The sequence below is a fragment of the Acanthaster planci genome, linkage group LG01 (genome assembly GCF_054643075.1).
Source record: "Acanthaster planci isolate LZ-2023a linkage group LG01, COTS_SCS, whole genome shotgun sequence".
NCBI classification, from domain to species: domain Eukaryota; kingdom Metazoa; phylum Echinodermata; class Asteroidea; order Valvatida; family Acanthasteridae; genus Acanthaster; species Acanthaster planci.
Genome location: NC_141777.1, coordinates 12,914,560 through 12,931,252, shown reverse-complemented (window position 1 = coordinate 12,931,252; position 16,693 = coordinate 12,914,560). Strand labels below are relative to the sequence as shown.

At 42.7% G+C, this 16,693-nt stretch overlaps 2 protein-coding genes across 6 annotated transcripts in view; one reads left to right on the top strand and one right to left on the bottom strand.

Moving 5' to 3' along the window:
- The first annotated feature begins 11 nt into the window (after window positions 1-11).
- LOC110979494 (ribonuclease H2 subunit C-like) lies at window positions 12-5,992 on the top strand. The gene is made up of 5 exons (XM_022235338.2): window positions 12-230; window positions 2,964-3,032; window positions 3,681-3,724; window positions 4,319-4,438; window positions 5,212-5,992. Exons 1-5 carry the CDS (start codon window positions 86-88, stop codon window positions 5,266-5,268), a joined length of 435 nt encoding a protein of 144 aa, XP_022091030.2. The 5' UTR covers window positions 12-85; the 3' UTR covers window positions 5,269-5,992.
- The window catches only part of dhtkd1 (dehydrogenase E1 and transketolase domain containing 1), a 47,263-nt gene continuing 36,006 nt past the window's right edge, over window positions 5,437-16,693 (bottom strand). For all 5 annotated transcript variants that reach the window (XM_087134081.1, XM_087134076.1, XM_022235283.2 and 2 more), the window contains 8 exons: window positions 16,214-16,334; window positions 15,116-15,255; window positions 13,563-13,719; window positions 12,082-12,284; window positions 11,213-11,358; window positions 10,671-10,837; window positions 9,509-9,594; window positions 5,437-9,075 (listed from right to left, as the gene is read on the bottom strand). In XM_087134081.1, the coding sequence (XP_086990207.1) occupies window positions 8,974-9,075; window positions 9,509-9,594; window positions 10,671-10,837; window positions 11,213-11,358; window positions 12,082-12,284; window positions 13,563-13,719; window positions 15,116-15,255; window positions 16,214-16,334 (1,122 nt within the window). In that variant the 3' untranslated portion in view covers window positions 5,437-8,973. The remainder of the gene's footprint in view (window positions 9,076-9,508; window positions 9,595-10,670; window positions 10,838-11,212; window positions 11,359-12,081; window positions 12,285-13,562; window positions 13,720-15,115; window positions 15,256-16,213; window positions 16,335-16,693) is intronic.

Sequence of the window (16,693 nt, the reverse complement as noted above, 5' to 3'; positions counted from 1 at the left end):
CAGTTTGGTGCCACAGTTTCGCGCTTGCGGCCGCGGGAAATTTACATGTCATGCATTTGTCGATCTGAGCGGAACGTGTGGAAAGATGTCACTTTTCTTAAGCAAGAAATCTGTGGCCGATTCATCACCTGCAGATGTGCATCTTTTAGGTTGTAACGTAGAACACACAGGGGGTGCTAAAGTGACTGAGTTCTTCAACAGTGTAATCCGCAAAAAAGGAAACGAAAATGGCAAGTCACCGAGTAGGCCTACATACGGTTTCGAGTCAACTCGGACCCAAACCAACTCGGACCCATACCAACTCGGACCCATGCCAACTCGGACCCAGGACCAACTCGGACCCACGCCATCTCGGACCCAATACTAACCCGGACCCACGACCATCTCGGACCCACAACCAACTCGGACCCAATACTAACTCGGACCCACGACCAACTAGGACCCACCATGAGTCAACTCGGACCCAACCCAAGGAGCGTGATTAACTTGTTGAAAATTTTTATTTTGTCCACTTTTACATTTAAGCATTTGGTAAATGACACTTTTGCACTGCATGCTGCCGAGATTTAACGTCCTCTCTACACATTATGCGGGGAAACAGTGGCACAGGATTCCCAGAATTTCTCCGTTTTCGAGTTTGAACAGGCATGGTGGTTAAAAACCGTACAGGACTAGATTTGATATCAGTGATGTCTTGGAACAAGTGATAAGTAACCGACAAGCGTCGTATTTTTATGGAGGCACATTTCCTTTGATGTCTTATTTGCCGCTTGTAATCTGGAATCTTAATCGGTTATTAGCTTCCGAGGTACCGCCATGATTAACCACAAAGACTGATTTTGTCACCTTCCATTCTTGAAACCCTATGATCGGGGAGTGGGAGCTTGGGACAACCAACGGGAGCAGCTTTTGGAGTGTGATTGACAGTACAAATCATTGACGCCCTTTCTCCGAAGTTTTTTTTTTTTGGCACTCTAGATCACCAACAGAAATCGAATGAACTTTCACCAAACAGCCCCCAAAGTTTTTGTTGCAATAAAAAGCCACAGATAGGCCTTCTGATGTACATAAGAGATACTGCATACATACAACAGATACTGCAGATATACACCAATGTCACGAACATTGACCTTTAATAGTGCCATAATCACGAGGGATCATAGAATTATTTATATAAATCCCGAATTTGGGATTAATAGTTTCCGGTTCAGAGTATTTCTTTCACAAAACGCTCCACAATGCGGACCTATTTTGGATAGAGGCAGGCGGCTACATTCAGAGCTGAACGCATAGTTTTACTACTACTGATTAGGGGGTATCTTTGGAAAAGGCGAATAAAAAAGTTCATAAAATTGAAACGAAAAGTGATCAATCTGGCCATAATCTTGAATTTCAAGTGGAAAAAAAATTATCTTGAATTTCCAGCGAGAAAAAATGAAGGCCAACCTCTTCCCGAGGTTCAAAAGTCGGCGCTATTTCGGTCTACGGGCGCGTATTTGGTGTAATGCAACCGTAAGACTCAGTGGGTCCGAGTTGACTCGAGGTGGGTCCGAAATGGCGTGGGTCCGAGTTGACGTGGGTCCGAGTTGGTTGTGGGTCCGAGTTGGCATGGGTCCGAGTTGGAATGGGTCCGAGTTGGTTTGGGTCCGAGTTGACCTGATCCCCTACATACTAGGGCCTGGGCCTACTAGTACGCAAATAACAGCAGGGCCTACCGTGACCGTAACTTGAACTTAAGTCGAGTGTGTGAAAAAAAGCCCCACGCTGTTGTCTTTGTTTTTATGGGGACTTCCCAGTTTTGCAAGATTAAAGTGACAAAAAACTGGGGGGGGGGTGCCGTATACTCCTCCATCATATACTGTTACTGGTATATGACGGAGGAGTATACGTCGGGCCCTGTTTATGGGTCTACCATGTCTGCATGTACATCTATGCCTACATATCACTTGAAAAGCTGTGCACAAACCTCCATAAAGCCTATTTTCCAACATGCCCAGGAAATGCTTGGAAAGAGTTTCATATACGGATGCCACTTGCAAATGTTGAACATGTAACCTTGTGATATTCAAATGTTGAAAAGTAACCGTTTGACATTCAGGGTGCACACCCCTAGAAATGGAGTGTAACAGGGACAAAAAAACCCACAAAACAAATTGTGCCACCTTGCACATGCATGTATTCATTCACCTGTACCTTATTTACATTGTACATGCCATTGTACATTAATGTATACATTCAAAACACTCTCCCACAAGGATAACCTGTGGCATGGGGCTTTTTGGGGTCAAACAAGCCCTGAAAAGTAGGCGATAGCAATATAATTATTTGATGGAAAATGGTCATTTATATCTGTTGTTTTCATTGCAACTACATGTATTTCAGTCAGTCGAAATAATACACATCAAGCCCATGCCCCGGTCTAAATTTACTTTCAAAGAGTTTCTGTATACTTCAATTTAGTGACCCTGCTGCGTCCATTCCAACCAGGGCAATGTAGTTTTCCGGGTTGAAAATGGCTTTGACTGTTGTTGAAAGTCTTGTCAGTGGAATTCTTCGCTTGCAAACTAAAGTATGGAAGTGAATGCATCACACTACCAGTACACTCTTCTCAAATTGAAATGAAATACCCAAACCCCGATTCCCTCCTGGAGATTACATTGAATCTGATCTCATTGTTCTCAATCAGTGATGACTCATTGCAACCGTGGACGTGGGGTCAGTAAGTAAGACATGAAGTCAAGTTTGATAAAAATTGTTGACATGGTGCCCGTGGGCTACTATTTTTTAGGACCAAAGAAAAGGAGGGTCATGATCAGATCGTAACTCTTTATAGTGCGTTTAAACCTTTTTCTATGAAAGACTTAAGGAACTTTACCAAGAGTAGCAAGATTTTTAATATTGAAACGAAGTGGGCTTTACAGATGCTCTTAATTAGGCTGAAATTGTTTTTTCAATTAATACAGATTTGTCGGCGACATTTCGAGGGCGGACACTGTGTGGACAGGTGTTGAATGTTCCAACAGGATTCACAGGTAATGTAACTCATAATTGTTACACGTATGTAGAGTTGTAGAGGCAGAGAATTGTGTGTTTGAAATTCAACCACTTGCGGGCAGGATATTGTTTTTGGCCCAAACAATTTGACTTTCACAAAGGCAAGTGTAAAGCAGGTAACTTTGATACAGCCTGATTTACAAGAGTCATTTGAATGGTACGTGAACAATAGTTCTTACCACAGCGTCACACATGTACATCTCACCAGCCAGAGCCCACCTGCCGTACGTGTATGGAGTTCAAAATTTTTTGTGTACGCAACAAATAGGGGAATCTTGTGTTGAGAACACATTAGCTGGAGGTGGATTGAGGTGTGCTTGATGTGTTAACCTTTCAGCCCTGCCCTTGCCAGATCATGTGTGCACTGCCCCCAATGGAAAACGGTTCAGTCCACATAGCAGACTGCTGGCACTTCCATGTTGGGTATATGGTGCAACTCTGCTGACCTACTGTAGTTTCCATTTCAGCTCCGGCAAACAGCAACAAAATGTGAAGCGAAAAGTGCCCAACTACGAATGCATAACTTTTAAACGTGTTTTTTATTTGCCCTTTGAACTCTGATAATGCACCAGGTGTACTCTTGTCTAAGACTTTTATTACTTTCTTCTTGGTCTTTTTCCTTCAAGGTCTTGTCCTGAAAGAGAACCAGAGACCATTTATGGAAGAAGAAGTAAGTTGCAGATATGGCTAGGGAAAATAATAAGCTGTCTAATGTACATGTAATGGTTTCTTACTGAATGAAAGTAATGGAACACTGTCTTGAGCTGCGTCATTTAAAGTCTGCTATTTCCATCGATCACATTGTCTGATATTCTGGCACCTGAGAGCAATTTGCTGTGATTACATGCAAGGGAACACACTGAGGGACTCTAATACACATGGACTTCATATGAGGTCATTAGTGTATGTCTACGTGCCCAGAGAGACTGAGCGACTGGAAGAAGGTTCTGTTTTCTGAGGTCAAAGGCCAAGGGAGCTACATGTAGGACCCCCTTCTGGTCTCTCACAAGCCCTTGGGGTGCATGGGAGTGCATAGAAGCGCATGAGTGACCGAATTGTGCTGGTCTATATGTGGTTTGCGACACACCTTTGTCTAAAATGTACATTAAGAGAAGAAACGTTTCATGGTTTCATATTAAACTGAACTGTTGTACCAGTAATTCAAGCCCTTAACACCAGACATACGTATATGTACATATATACATACTCCTGAATAACTTACTCATAATTTAGTTTGTCAAACGTTTTGTTCTCTCCTCTTCAGGACAGAACATTACAAGCTACCCATCAGTTTGACAAGTTCACATACTGGAACTTGGAGATGACTCCTTCCATCAATGATGCTGTTGTCAAGACAATGATGTGGCCAGAGATTGCCGAAGCTGTGAGTAGCACTGTCCGCTGTCGTGGCTTTCATGGGAAAGGGGGGATGCATACATTAGGCCCCATGTTTTTTTGTGTGCATATCAGCAAAATGTAATGGTGTTCAGCAGATGGAGATTTTAACCAAAAGTTTCAGACCTGAAAGGCAGGACATATTTGAAAGTTTTCTAAAATGTGCTTGTGTTGTACCTGTGGGATATTCAAGTCAACAGAATTATAAAAAAACCAAACCCCGCTTATAGTAGGCCTAGTGGCCTTTGTAATCATGGCTAGCTTGTTTCAGTTCCAAATTGATAAGAATTTACTGCAGAATTACTAAGTGTTCAGTTCTGGAGTTTGTGTCTTCAGGATTGAAGGGGGGGGGAAGCGTTTTTGGGGGATGAAAGACTAAGTTAAGGTGGTCCTTTGGACTCTCTGATCGGGTTTGATTTCACAACAGTGTAAGAGCAAGAGGTGGCATGTTTGCACATGGCAATTATGATCCTTTGGTGAGAATCCACCGAGTACATGCACAGTCTTACATCCGTTTGGCATGGGACACGTGACGGTACATTAGAATGTAACGTCTCTGCTCAGTGTCCAGATAGAATGACGGAACAGTCCGTCTCTTCTTTGCTAGTGAGGGCGTACTTCGCCCCTGCAGCAAAGTTTATAACCATCACGTGTAATGGCCGCATCACTAGCACTGAGCCAGCTGCTTTACGGTGTGCAGTTTTTTTAAATTCCTTTTTTTACTGAAACCTTAAAATTCTTTACAATATTCCTTCCTCCCAGATCCACACATCTGGAGACACTAATGGAAGCCAGGAGAGTGTCAAAGGTCAGAGGTGATGACTCATGGTCAGAGTGACATCGTTCCAGAACCCATTGGCACTGAAAGTGAACAGAATCCAGCACAAGGTTCATGCTCTGTTCCTCTTCAGAGACGACAGTCAGTGCTGCTTAGTACCCAAATGAAGACACGGGAAAAAAAAGATGCACTCTTGTATCAAGTCAGTGTCCAGATATTTGAAGAATTTTAATAGCCACTCAACGCACCATGTTTGTAATGCACATACTAGAGTCTAATAAAGATGAAAAACAAAATAGATTTATACATGTATATATATACAGAGCACATATTGCATGAAAACTGACCGTCCTTACAATGGAGAGTTCAATGAGGACATAACTGTTCATTTTTGTAATACAATTTTTGTTTTTAATCTACCATGAAATTTATTCAGTTGTATTTCAGAAGGTGGACCCCTTACTGCTTCATCCAGGATAAATTTGGTTTAATTGGCCAGTTGAGGGGCAAGCTTTACAAACTTAAGAGTTAATTGCAAATAAAGTTTCTGGTGCTCCCCCATGCTTAGCCATGCGCTGGTACAAATTCCTGAGCTTGTTCTGAGCCCTTAGGTTGACGTATTTTTATGTAACCACAGCAGAATTTAACCATTTGCTGCTGGGGAACCCCGTTTTGAGCACCATGGGTTTTATATGCAGAGCCGGGGTGCCCGAAATGGGACAAAAGAGCTGGTCCATGTAATAAAAGACCGTACTTCGAACAAAAGACCTTCTGCTGGGAATTGCCATCATTTTTTGAAGGTAATCCGTCGCTGTTTTTAAACAGTATACCACTGTTTTGGGGCATAGCGCGCCCACAGATTAGCACCACGGACAAAAGTGCTCCAGGGCCCCCATTGATGAGCGACACAGCACCGCTGCATGCTTATCCAGCTGCATCTGAAAAGACACCACTCGCATTTAATGGGGACAAAGGAAATTACACAATACCTCACAATTCTGGGCTCTCTTTACAGGGCGGCGGGCCTGGCTGAAATACTCGGGAGTCAGTGAAGGCTGCCTGTCAGCTTAGAGTAGCCACCGAACAGTCATTCGTGTGGGTGTAAATGTCCATTAAAATGAAATGATGAATTTTTGAAGAATTTTGAAAGCTAAAAATCTTGAAAATCTCCCGTATGTGTGCACTGCATTTTTAATAGCAGCAAGTGGTTAAAAATTATATAGTCGTCTCCTTGGAAATTTCTGGACTTGCATATAAGGCAAGGTGCAGCTCCAAAGCTAGCAGAAATTATTTGCAGCATGATAGTAACAATGTGGTTATTTTATACACAAAAACCACGTGTATCACTGTGTAGACAGCATCTAAATTAAATCCTTTTCCTTGAAATGTTGCCTAAACTTTAATAGACTTTCTTTAAGGTACATGATAATTTAGGCTTCCTTGGCCTCATTTTGAGGCTCTGGACAAGGTCTTGAGTGGAATCCTTCTCAGTAACCCCTAGTAAAAACTTCGGGAAACGTGCCCCTGTTCAGACTAAGGACCCATCTTGAATCAAACAACTCCGTGCAACTTTTTCTTCTGGGGTCAAGCATGCATGTGCTACAGTGAAATACATATACATGTAGAAGGGTCTGTTGGCACAAAATTGAGCCCTGGATGTGCCACTGGACAAGAAACCAGCTTCCATCTTCAGACAGTGATGTAAGTCTTGTGACCGGTCTCGAGACCACATTTTACCGGTCTGAGTCGTGGAAATTCTGGTCTCGATCTTGGTTTTGGACCAAAACACTGTCTTCAGAACTGATAAACATACATGTATGTGCTGTTACATGTACGTGAAATCTGGTGACGATGGTAATGCGATCACTGGTCATCCCCCAGTGGCAGGGAAACTAGCCACTTTTACTTGACTGTAGCTTCATGTTGACCACTTGCCGCCCGGGAGCCCGGTTTCGGGCACATATTCTTTATATGCATAGCCCGGATCTCTGAAATCAGACCAAGGGAACTGGGCCTTGTAACAAAAGACCAGGCTCCTGGGAATTACCAACATTTTGTCACTGTCAATAGTGGAGAAAATCCAGCATTTTATTCAAACAGTTTACCACTGTTTGGGGCATTCATTCCGAGCGGATTACCACCGGGGACAAAAGTGCTGATGATGAGCCACTCAGTACTGCTGCATGCTAATCTGGCCCCTATTGAAAAGAGGTCAGCAGCGTACTGTGCCAGTTTCGTGAACAAAAGAAAATTACCTAACGCTGCAAAATCTGGGCTCTTTTTACAAGGCAGCAGGCCTGGCTGAAATACTCCAGCATCAATAGATGTTGGCTGCCAGATGAGAGTAGAAATCAGACAGTCCTTTGTGTGGGTGTAAGTATCCAGTAAATGAACAAATGAACAAATTTTTAAAGAATTTTGAAAACAGAAAAAAATGATAATTATCCCATCCCAGCATCATCAACATTGATAAATGCCACAGGTGCAAAGTGGTTCATGCTATATATTTGTCTCATAAACACACATACTTAAGGACAGTTTAGCCTGTGGCTTAGACCATTAGCAGCGTTCATAACCAATGTTTATGACTGGCCAAGCATGTAGTTAATTCCTTTCAATAATATAAAATTGAACAAATAATTCTGAACTAACCCAATTCCTTTCATGAACAAATACATCTGACCAAAAGTTTCAAAATTAAAACCCTCAAAAGCATCATTCAAGCCCAAAGAAATGGAAACCTTTAAACAATCTTTTAAACGCCACCACTGATGTATGATTACACTTGTCATATAATGCACTACAGAAGTCAAAAGCAAACACGAGAGGATTTACGGAAATGGGGGCCTGCTTGGTTTACACAAATCTGGATCTCGATCAGATTCCTGTTTTTTTTGTTTTTAACTCATTCATTTCCTGTATTGAGAGCAAAAAATACTCGGCGAAATATTTTCCCAAGACTGTTGGCAATGAAAATCCATTACATGTAAAAAATGCATAGTGCAACTTCACACACCATTTTTAAGGGAGACTTTTGTCATTTTGTTTGTTGAGCTGATGGTTGTTAGGGGATGTTGGGGTAGTCTTAGCCTTTCACTGGTATTCGGAGCTGCCCTTTTTAAAAAAAAAATCATGCCTGAATACGTGAGTCGGCCAATGGACAAACTCGGCCACCCGAAGCATTCTATAACTACTCAACACAAAGCTTCAAGTCCATAAAGTAAAAGATCCCCCAAAATACTTCACAGCGTAAACAATAATATTTTTATAGTATTTTAAGATTTTGCAGATTTGATTGGTGCACTACAAATTGGCATTACTTCAACTGTGACCTGCTCAGTAAAATTGGGTTGCAGGTGGCAAGAGACGCTATCAACTTAAAAGCTAATCAATGAGGCCTTTAAAAGGCTGTGGCAGACAACATTTTCACCCACACTTGTCCATCTTCATCTGGATGCCAAACAATCAAAACAGTGATACATCTAAACAGAGCTAAGCTTGGCTTTTCTAATGAGACCTCAATAAAATGACTGAAAAAAGGCTCATTTTGACCGAGGGGGTCACAAATTAAATCCTCTCAGGTTAAAAACCATTTCAGTTTTCTTACAATACACTAAAAAATGAATCGTTTCCTTGATTTCATATGAATTTCAGCTAAAAACCCCAGATGTGGCAGGGCCAAGAGCAATTGCCGTCAGGTTGATCCTCTCTTGCATGCTTGGTTCCAGCATGACTGCTGTAGCACATTACCTGAAGGTATCCTCCATGATCTGCTTCACTTCCTCCTGATGCAAAGTGGCCACACCCACAGCAGGGCAGCCTAGAACCCTGCGGCCAGCATAGCGTAACTGGATAGGATCAAGAATGGCATAGATTGGTCAGACTGACAAGCTTTCAAACCAGGATGCCATAGTGCCCCAGAAATGACGGGCTGACAATATATACCAGAATATTGGGTTTGAGACCAAATGCAGTAATTAGCACACCTCATACATATTCATGGTCAAGTGAATTCTCACTGGTCCCTGCATCATCACGTACCAGTTGCTACCGTACATTTCTGCTGTTTACCAGGTGTGCAAGCAAAGATCCATGCACAAGTCAAAACACGCAATTATATTATTCCCTGCCTAACCAGGGGAACAGTTTACTACATGTATGTTCCTGCTGTGTGAAACATTGATCACAAGAGTGGCATGGCAGTTAAGTACATACACCTGTGCTACCTAGCGTCACTGCTTTGTTAGTCATCAAATGTTACTGCAATCACACATATTTCACCTTGCATCCTGCCAGATTTTCAAAGCGGGGTGCCACAAAGGTCCAAGCTCCCATGTTGCGATGTTCCTCCTGACTCCAGATAAATTCTAAGGTGGGGGACAGGAGGAAAGGGATAAGCTTAACCACTTCCTGCTGGGGACTCCGGAATCGGAGATGTATGGTTTATATGCGGGGCAGGGGTCTCCGAACTCGGACAAAGGAAACAGGGCCCTAAAACAAAAGACCGTACTCCGAACAAAAGACCAGGCTGCTGGGAATTACCGACATTTTTCACTCTCAAAAGTGGTGATAATCCAGCCTTGTTTTGAAACCGTATTCCAGGTTTTGGGGGCATTGAGAGCGAGGGGATTACTACTGGGGACAAAAGCTCTCCACCACCGCAGCGATTGAGCCACACAGCACCGCTGCATGCTAATCTGGCCCCTATTGAAGGGAGGTCGGCAGTGCACTGAGCCAGGTTCGTGAACAAAAGAAAGTTATATAACACTGCACGCTCTGGGCTCTTTTTATAAAGCTGCAGGCCTGGCTGAAGTACTCAGGCGTCAGTGAAAGTCACCTGTCAACTTAGAAAGTGCCTAAAGATTACTTTGTGTGGCTATAAACGACCGTTAAATGAAATGATGAATTTTTGAAGGATTTTGAAAACGGAAAAAATGATAGTCATGCCGGCCCAGCATCATCAACATTGAAAAATTCCCCGACACGAAGTGGTTAACAGCAGAATTTACCCCCTAGGTCCAGTCAACAAGTTGGGCCATCTCTGGCACCCACAACTTGACATTACAGAGATTACTGGTTCTAATGTCACTTTTTTTTTCCTTTTTCCACCCTAAATTGATAGAAATACACAGGTGGCAAAAAGCAGACCGAGTCATTCCAGCGGTGCACAGGGGTCAGCCATTCCAGGTGTCCATGTCCAAATCAGTACAATGGTGGTGATTCTGAAAACTTGTTTCACCCATGCTCGAGCGTGAAGGATTCAAGCATTGTTCACAACTGCAGCCTTCACACGTGATGAATAGACATGTCTAGAGGATGTAATTGCAGTACCAGGCAGCCCCAGCTAAGTAACTGCAAAAGCATCTTTCCAACGACTGGTCAGAAAATCAAACAACTCATCCAAGGTTTATTTGCTAAGTGGAAATGAGGGAAATAAGCAAACCTTTAGCATTTGGGTACTTGTCCAGCTGTTGATGAATCTCCTCTGCTGGGAATGGACACAGGGACTCCACTCGCACGATGGCCGTGTCGTGCGTGGCCTGGCGTTGATCGCGCTGTTTGTGCAGGGCGTAGTAGTGCTTACCACTGCAAAAGATGACCCTTTCCACTCTGCAGAACAAACAGAACAACGGGTATACAAGTATGTATTTTAGGGTACACTGCCGGTGAACCAAGACAACATTGCTGCAATAGGAAGCCAAGTTAACAAAAAGTGCAGAATAGCTAACTTTTGTCCCCTCGACCTGGGGCCAGATTTCCTTCCAAAAATTTAAAGCAAAACCTTTACCCCTCTAGCCAAAGATGGCCAGGAAGACATTTGGCACCAGCCCGTACGAAGAAAACTTTATGTGTACAAAGGGTTGCCCAGAAATGGCAGAACAACCAGTCACATTAAACATGTAAAACATTGCCACAATGATGTCATCGTGGCTGGGGCATCTCCATACGCCAAACTCAGGAGGGAAAAACGTAAACTAGACCTACTGTTTAGGGTTTGTGGTTCCATCTCCGATGACGGGCACAAAACTGGTTCCTGGAGCCATCTCAGCAAGGGATGAGGTGGCTTCTGGCAGGCGCAGTAGAATTTTAGGTGAAGCGACGACCAATGGTTTGCGGAAATTTCTCACCATCTGGGGGGAATCAGGAGGGTATTTGCTTTTAAAGTGACAAGGTTCCAAAAAAGGTAGTGCCTGGTGCATTTTATCCAGGATAAGGTTATTGGTATCTTGCTGCTGATTGTAAGTTTATGCCAAGCCTTTTGGAACTCTGTTGTACAATGCATACTGTATGTCCATAAGCAAGACACATTACCACTCATGATTGAATCAAGCAAAAAGTAACTGGTGCCTACTACTGTGCATTACAGCAATTTGAACAATAGTTGTGCAGTATTTCTTCCAATGTCTTACACATTTTGTAACACCACGGCGGTGCTGTCACACGGTGATATTGCTGCAACAGGATGTGCAGCCCTCAAGTTGAAGTTCAACACATGGTTTGATTCCCGGACTTCTCGGGCTTTGCAGGTGCATACAAAACAAATGGGGGATTAGCACCCATACAGTATGTTCATCGGAGGTGACACATGGTGCATATAGTGATTTAATCCAGCATCTGTCCTTGTGAATATGGAAAGCAGATTGTGTATTTGAGATATTTGTGCTGCAGGTCCACACTCTATAGAGCAGAGATGTTGAACGGTTGACTGCCTCTTGTTACTGGAATTACATCTGACCATCTGGCAATTAAACTTTTTACAGTTTGTCTCTCCGACAATTTTTTTTGGGGGGGGTAAACCCCTGTGAACAAAGCCTCCTCATCACCCTTGCAAAAACATACCGCTCAACACTCACCTGCCTTCTCAGCAAGTGGAAATACTGGGCTGGTGTGGTGGGATGGACCACAGCGAAGTTGACGTTATCTCCGTCGACAGTATCCTCCTTACTGTCCGTCTGGAGAAGGAAGCGTTCCAGGTGGCTGGAGGAATGCTCGGGCCCAGCTCCGTCAAAGCCATGGGGCAGAAGCATGACCAGGCCGCTCTGTAAACGCCACTTCACTAGTCAGGGAAGAAAAAGTATTTGGGTCTGTTTCTCCATTGCCTAATCTGATACCTTTTGATTGAATGCTAGTAAAACATTTGAAGGGTGTCTGCAGTGCAATTGTCCTCTACAACCCTTGAAAAATGATGCACTTTTGTTGTTCAATTAACTTTATATTTAAGTACTGTTTTGCCAATTCAAAAGGTTTACTGGTGTCTTGCACCAATTTATGCTTATGCCAATTTCCAAACCAAGGAGCAAACATTTCTCAGCTGCCCCAATAAAGCACTGAGTTTCAAATAGTTCATAAAAGTGCATGCTTCTATGCACTTTAACCCCCAAAAGATGTCAAATACTCTTAATATTTTGAGATAAGAACAAATTTGCACCAAAAAGGTGTCTGAAAAAAAGAAATTATTCCCCGAATCCCATGGTGACTTTCATTGCCCCACACCTTTCCGGGTCCTTCAAAATCCTGTGGGGGGGGGGCTGTAGAGAACTCGGCAGGATTAGGGACAGTAAAGACAAGTTGGTTCTACTCTTGATACCCATTAGAACACACAAAGAGCACACAACTGGTTTCCTGTAGCCCAGAGAATTGCGGAAAATTCCTTCAAAGTTCTGTGCAAAATGCCCAGGAAGATAAAAAAATGTAAATACATGCACTTCTAACACCTGATCTATTAATGAATCCTGTGGCTGCTGTTATGCAATAGCTCCACATTCCTGATGACCCCCCCTTCCATAATGAAAGGCACTTTCTACATGTACATGCGCAGTGACAGTTTCCCCATGAAAGACACACCATGCTCTCCTCATCAGGGGCCACAGGGAATGCCCAGTGAACACGATTCCGTATTTGTCAATACATCTCCATGGGAGGCAGTTGGGGGGGGGGGGAAAATCAGGTTGAAATTGGTCCTTAAGTAGCAACTGTAGATCTCTCTCATCAGAGGCCATCTACGTAGGAAAATTACAACTGCGTATACAATGCAAACAGATGCATGTGTGTGCAGTGTGCAAACATTCTGTACTTGTGTGCGTGTTGATCCAGATATCTTTGAAGTACAGCGCAGCCAATGCACGTCACGAAAAAGTTTAAGTAAAAAATGCTGATTCACATGGAAATCTGTAAGAAATGATGTCATTTGAGAGAGACCTACCGGTATTTAATTAAACAGCAACCACATAGCAATATCTCAGAACCAAGGCGAGATCACCAGCTCAGTCTGAGGTAGCAGAGTCACCACCATACTGACTCCATCTCAACCTATCAACAAAAGACTAGAGCTCACCTTCTCCTGCTGTGACGTAGGTGTCGATGATGATCTGCGCCCCGTTGAAGAAATCGCCAAACTGGGCCTCCCAGATGACCAGGTTCTTGGGGCTCTCGATGCTCATTCCATATTCAAAGCCTAATGTAGCCTCCTCAGACAGCGGACTATTGACCACCTGAACATGAATGAACATTCACAAAGACCACTCGTAACTGACACTTGAAACATGAACTAGCAACAGTGATACAAGTTAATACCTTGGCTTGGCCATTATTAAATCTCATTCACCGACGACAGTTTTTCTATTCCTATTGGTCAAAATACGTCACGTGACCATGTATTAACATTTGATAATGCCCGCTGAGAAAAGATAATGCCCGCTGCATACATCATGCGATGGCACATGGTTACAAGAGTTTAATCGAGTTTGATTGGTCAATAGTCTGTCTGCACACGATTTGCCAAGTTCATTTAAGGAGAGCTTCTATTGGACAGGTTTGAAAAGGAATCTACCATGAAATAAACGGGGTGTTTGGAGAAATGAAAGTAACATTCTGGAACAAAATTACTGGAAATCCATCATATATTGACTTCTTTTGACTCTCTGAATAAAAAGTATTTATGAATGGGAATAAACATGTGCTTGGCTGGTCTTATGAATACTGATAATTGCGGCTCAGGCGTTAATCGCATCCATTCTCCTGAGCCGGTCTTAAACACATATTTAAGACCAGCCAAGCATATATTTATTCCCTTATTGAATGCACATTGATTGGCTTCACTGTTAGGAACATTCTATCAACATCAGTTACACCTGTGGTTATACTAGGAGTATGTAATGCATTGTTCATTAATGCACGGACACAGGGGTGTAGAGTTTTCCTATTATACCTGACCACATCTTTTGCAAAAGGCGCTTCAGCATCAGCGCCTTGATGCAAGGTTGTCTCTTAGCTCTTTTCTTCTCTACAAAACATGCTTGTATTTGGGAAATTGGGGATGGATTTGACAAAGATCAGGAGCATGTGCGATGGTGAAACGACATATGCCTTTCACATGCTTTGCCATCAGCAATGACGGTATACAAAGTGTGACACTTCCAGCATGCATACATTGCACTATTGAACATGGCATAATGGTAAGTTCAGTCGTGCTGACATTACACATACACGTGTGACATTTAATCACAGAATGGCAACTTCCAAATCCACTTCATTTACAGAACATTCTGAAAAAGAAGGAACCTATTTTGCTATCTAGATACATGTACACGTATGGTCTCACTTTGAAAACTATTTTTCATTTTGTATAATAAAGTTGACATTTTGTGAGTTGTGTGGTTCTGAGAACAGTGCGTTCTATTTGTTTGGAACTATCTCCAGGGGACGAACAGGACACACTGCTTGAAAACATGGAGTGAAACCAACTGATTCTTCTGCAAACCACACAACTCGTAAAGAAGTTAACCTTCCATGGTGTTACCGCAAACCTTCCACGTTAAGTTCCCATGGGTATAATGGACATTCCTGCTGAGACACAGACACCAGCGTACATTGATAGGGCTGACTCACCTCAAAGAAAGATTTCTGTTCTGGAGTGATGTGGTTGAGGGGTATGTAGGCACCGTCGCTAGTCTGGTCTACGAGCATGGCGTGCCGGTGACTGAAGGTACCACGGCCAACGTCCTGACCACTCAGCCGCACACTGAAACCTATTGTAATGGTGTCACAGATTTTTATTCAGCCTAGTCCCTTAAAAAGAACACCTAGTTTGCACTCAAGGTAAGAGCATAATATTTATTCCAACCATAAATAGCGACTCAATATTTCCAAACCAGACCAAGCTATTATCTGAGATGATCCAAAATGCGTGACAGCACAAAAGTTCAAAGTGCTCATGGCCTGTAACAACCAAAAGTTTCTGCAGAGAAAATATTTTCCTTTGCATGACTCTTAAGTATGAAAATTAACGATAGGGGATTATCAAATATCAAAATTACCTAATTCAGTCCAGTTTGAGATATCTGGTTACCAAAAGTTAAAACATGCGATAAAATAATAGAAATTAGTGGAAATATCAGATTAAAAATTTTTTTGAAATAGCAACATCAGTAGCCCATTTCACAAAACTGCACTGGTGTTGGTTCACTTATCCTACCAAGCATTTTATAACGTATTTTGCACACCACATGACACATTTCATGAAAGATACGTTCTGTGTGCCTCTGTGATTTGTGCAAAATCTATGGTATTGGGCATATGGTATTTAGGCCAAGCATACAGTAAATTATGCCGGAACAAATTGCAAATAAATGATTTTTTATTAATTGTGCTCAGTTTGCTCAACTCAAAAGGTTTATTTGAGAAATGTACATCTTTATTTTTGGCGGTAATGGAAAACTTGTTTGGCAGTGAGAGAATCTCAAGCCATTTTAAGTTCCCAAATGCACCCTGAAACAGCAGAGACTCAAATGCCCTGGCTTCAGCTGTTTCCAATTATTTCTATGCAGTTCCGTGTTCAGGTCTTGGGGTGAGAAAGGGGTCGGGAATATTTTTTTCTTCCCTAAAAAATGACTGTCTAAAGATTTGCAATAAGTCAGCCTGCCCAACTCCCCTCCCTGGAGAGGTGGTACTAGCAATACCAGTTATGTGTTGCCTTCTCAGACGTACCCTGATAGAGCAGAGAGCCGATGGCCATAGCTTCAGCTGTGGCCCAATCGATGCCATTCCCTTCCTGGATTTTCTTCAGCCGTGCCTCCAAGAATGTCTTGATAAGATGGTTGTGAGGGGTCTGAAAATCAAGCAAAATTTCGGCTAATTCTTATTTCCCTCCCTCAGCCCTCGACACTTTAAACCTTCATCTTCTTGTGCCGTGACTGCACAGCCTGAAGTAAATATGACAGAAAGACTTCTGTTTTTTTTTTACCACGCTGCCTGAGGTGTTTTTGAGGTCACTGCAAAGAATCAGTTAGTTTGTCTCTCTATGGCAACTTGTTTTAAGGATTTGAGTGGTACGCTGTAAATTAACACACCTTATTCTGCTCGCCTAAATTTAAAGTGCCAACAGAATTTACTTAGGAGAAACGATCATATCAATTCTTGATTGTGATGACCTCCAACTGCTCCCCCTGTATCATGACCCCTTTAATT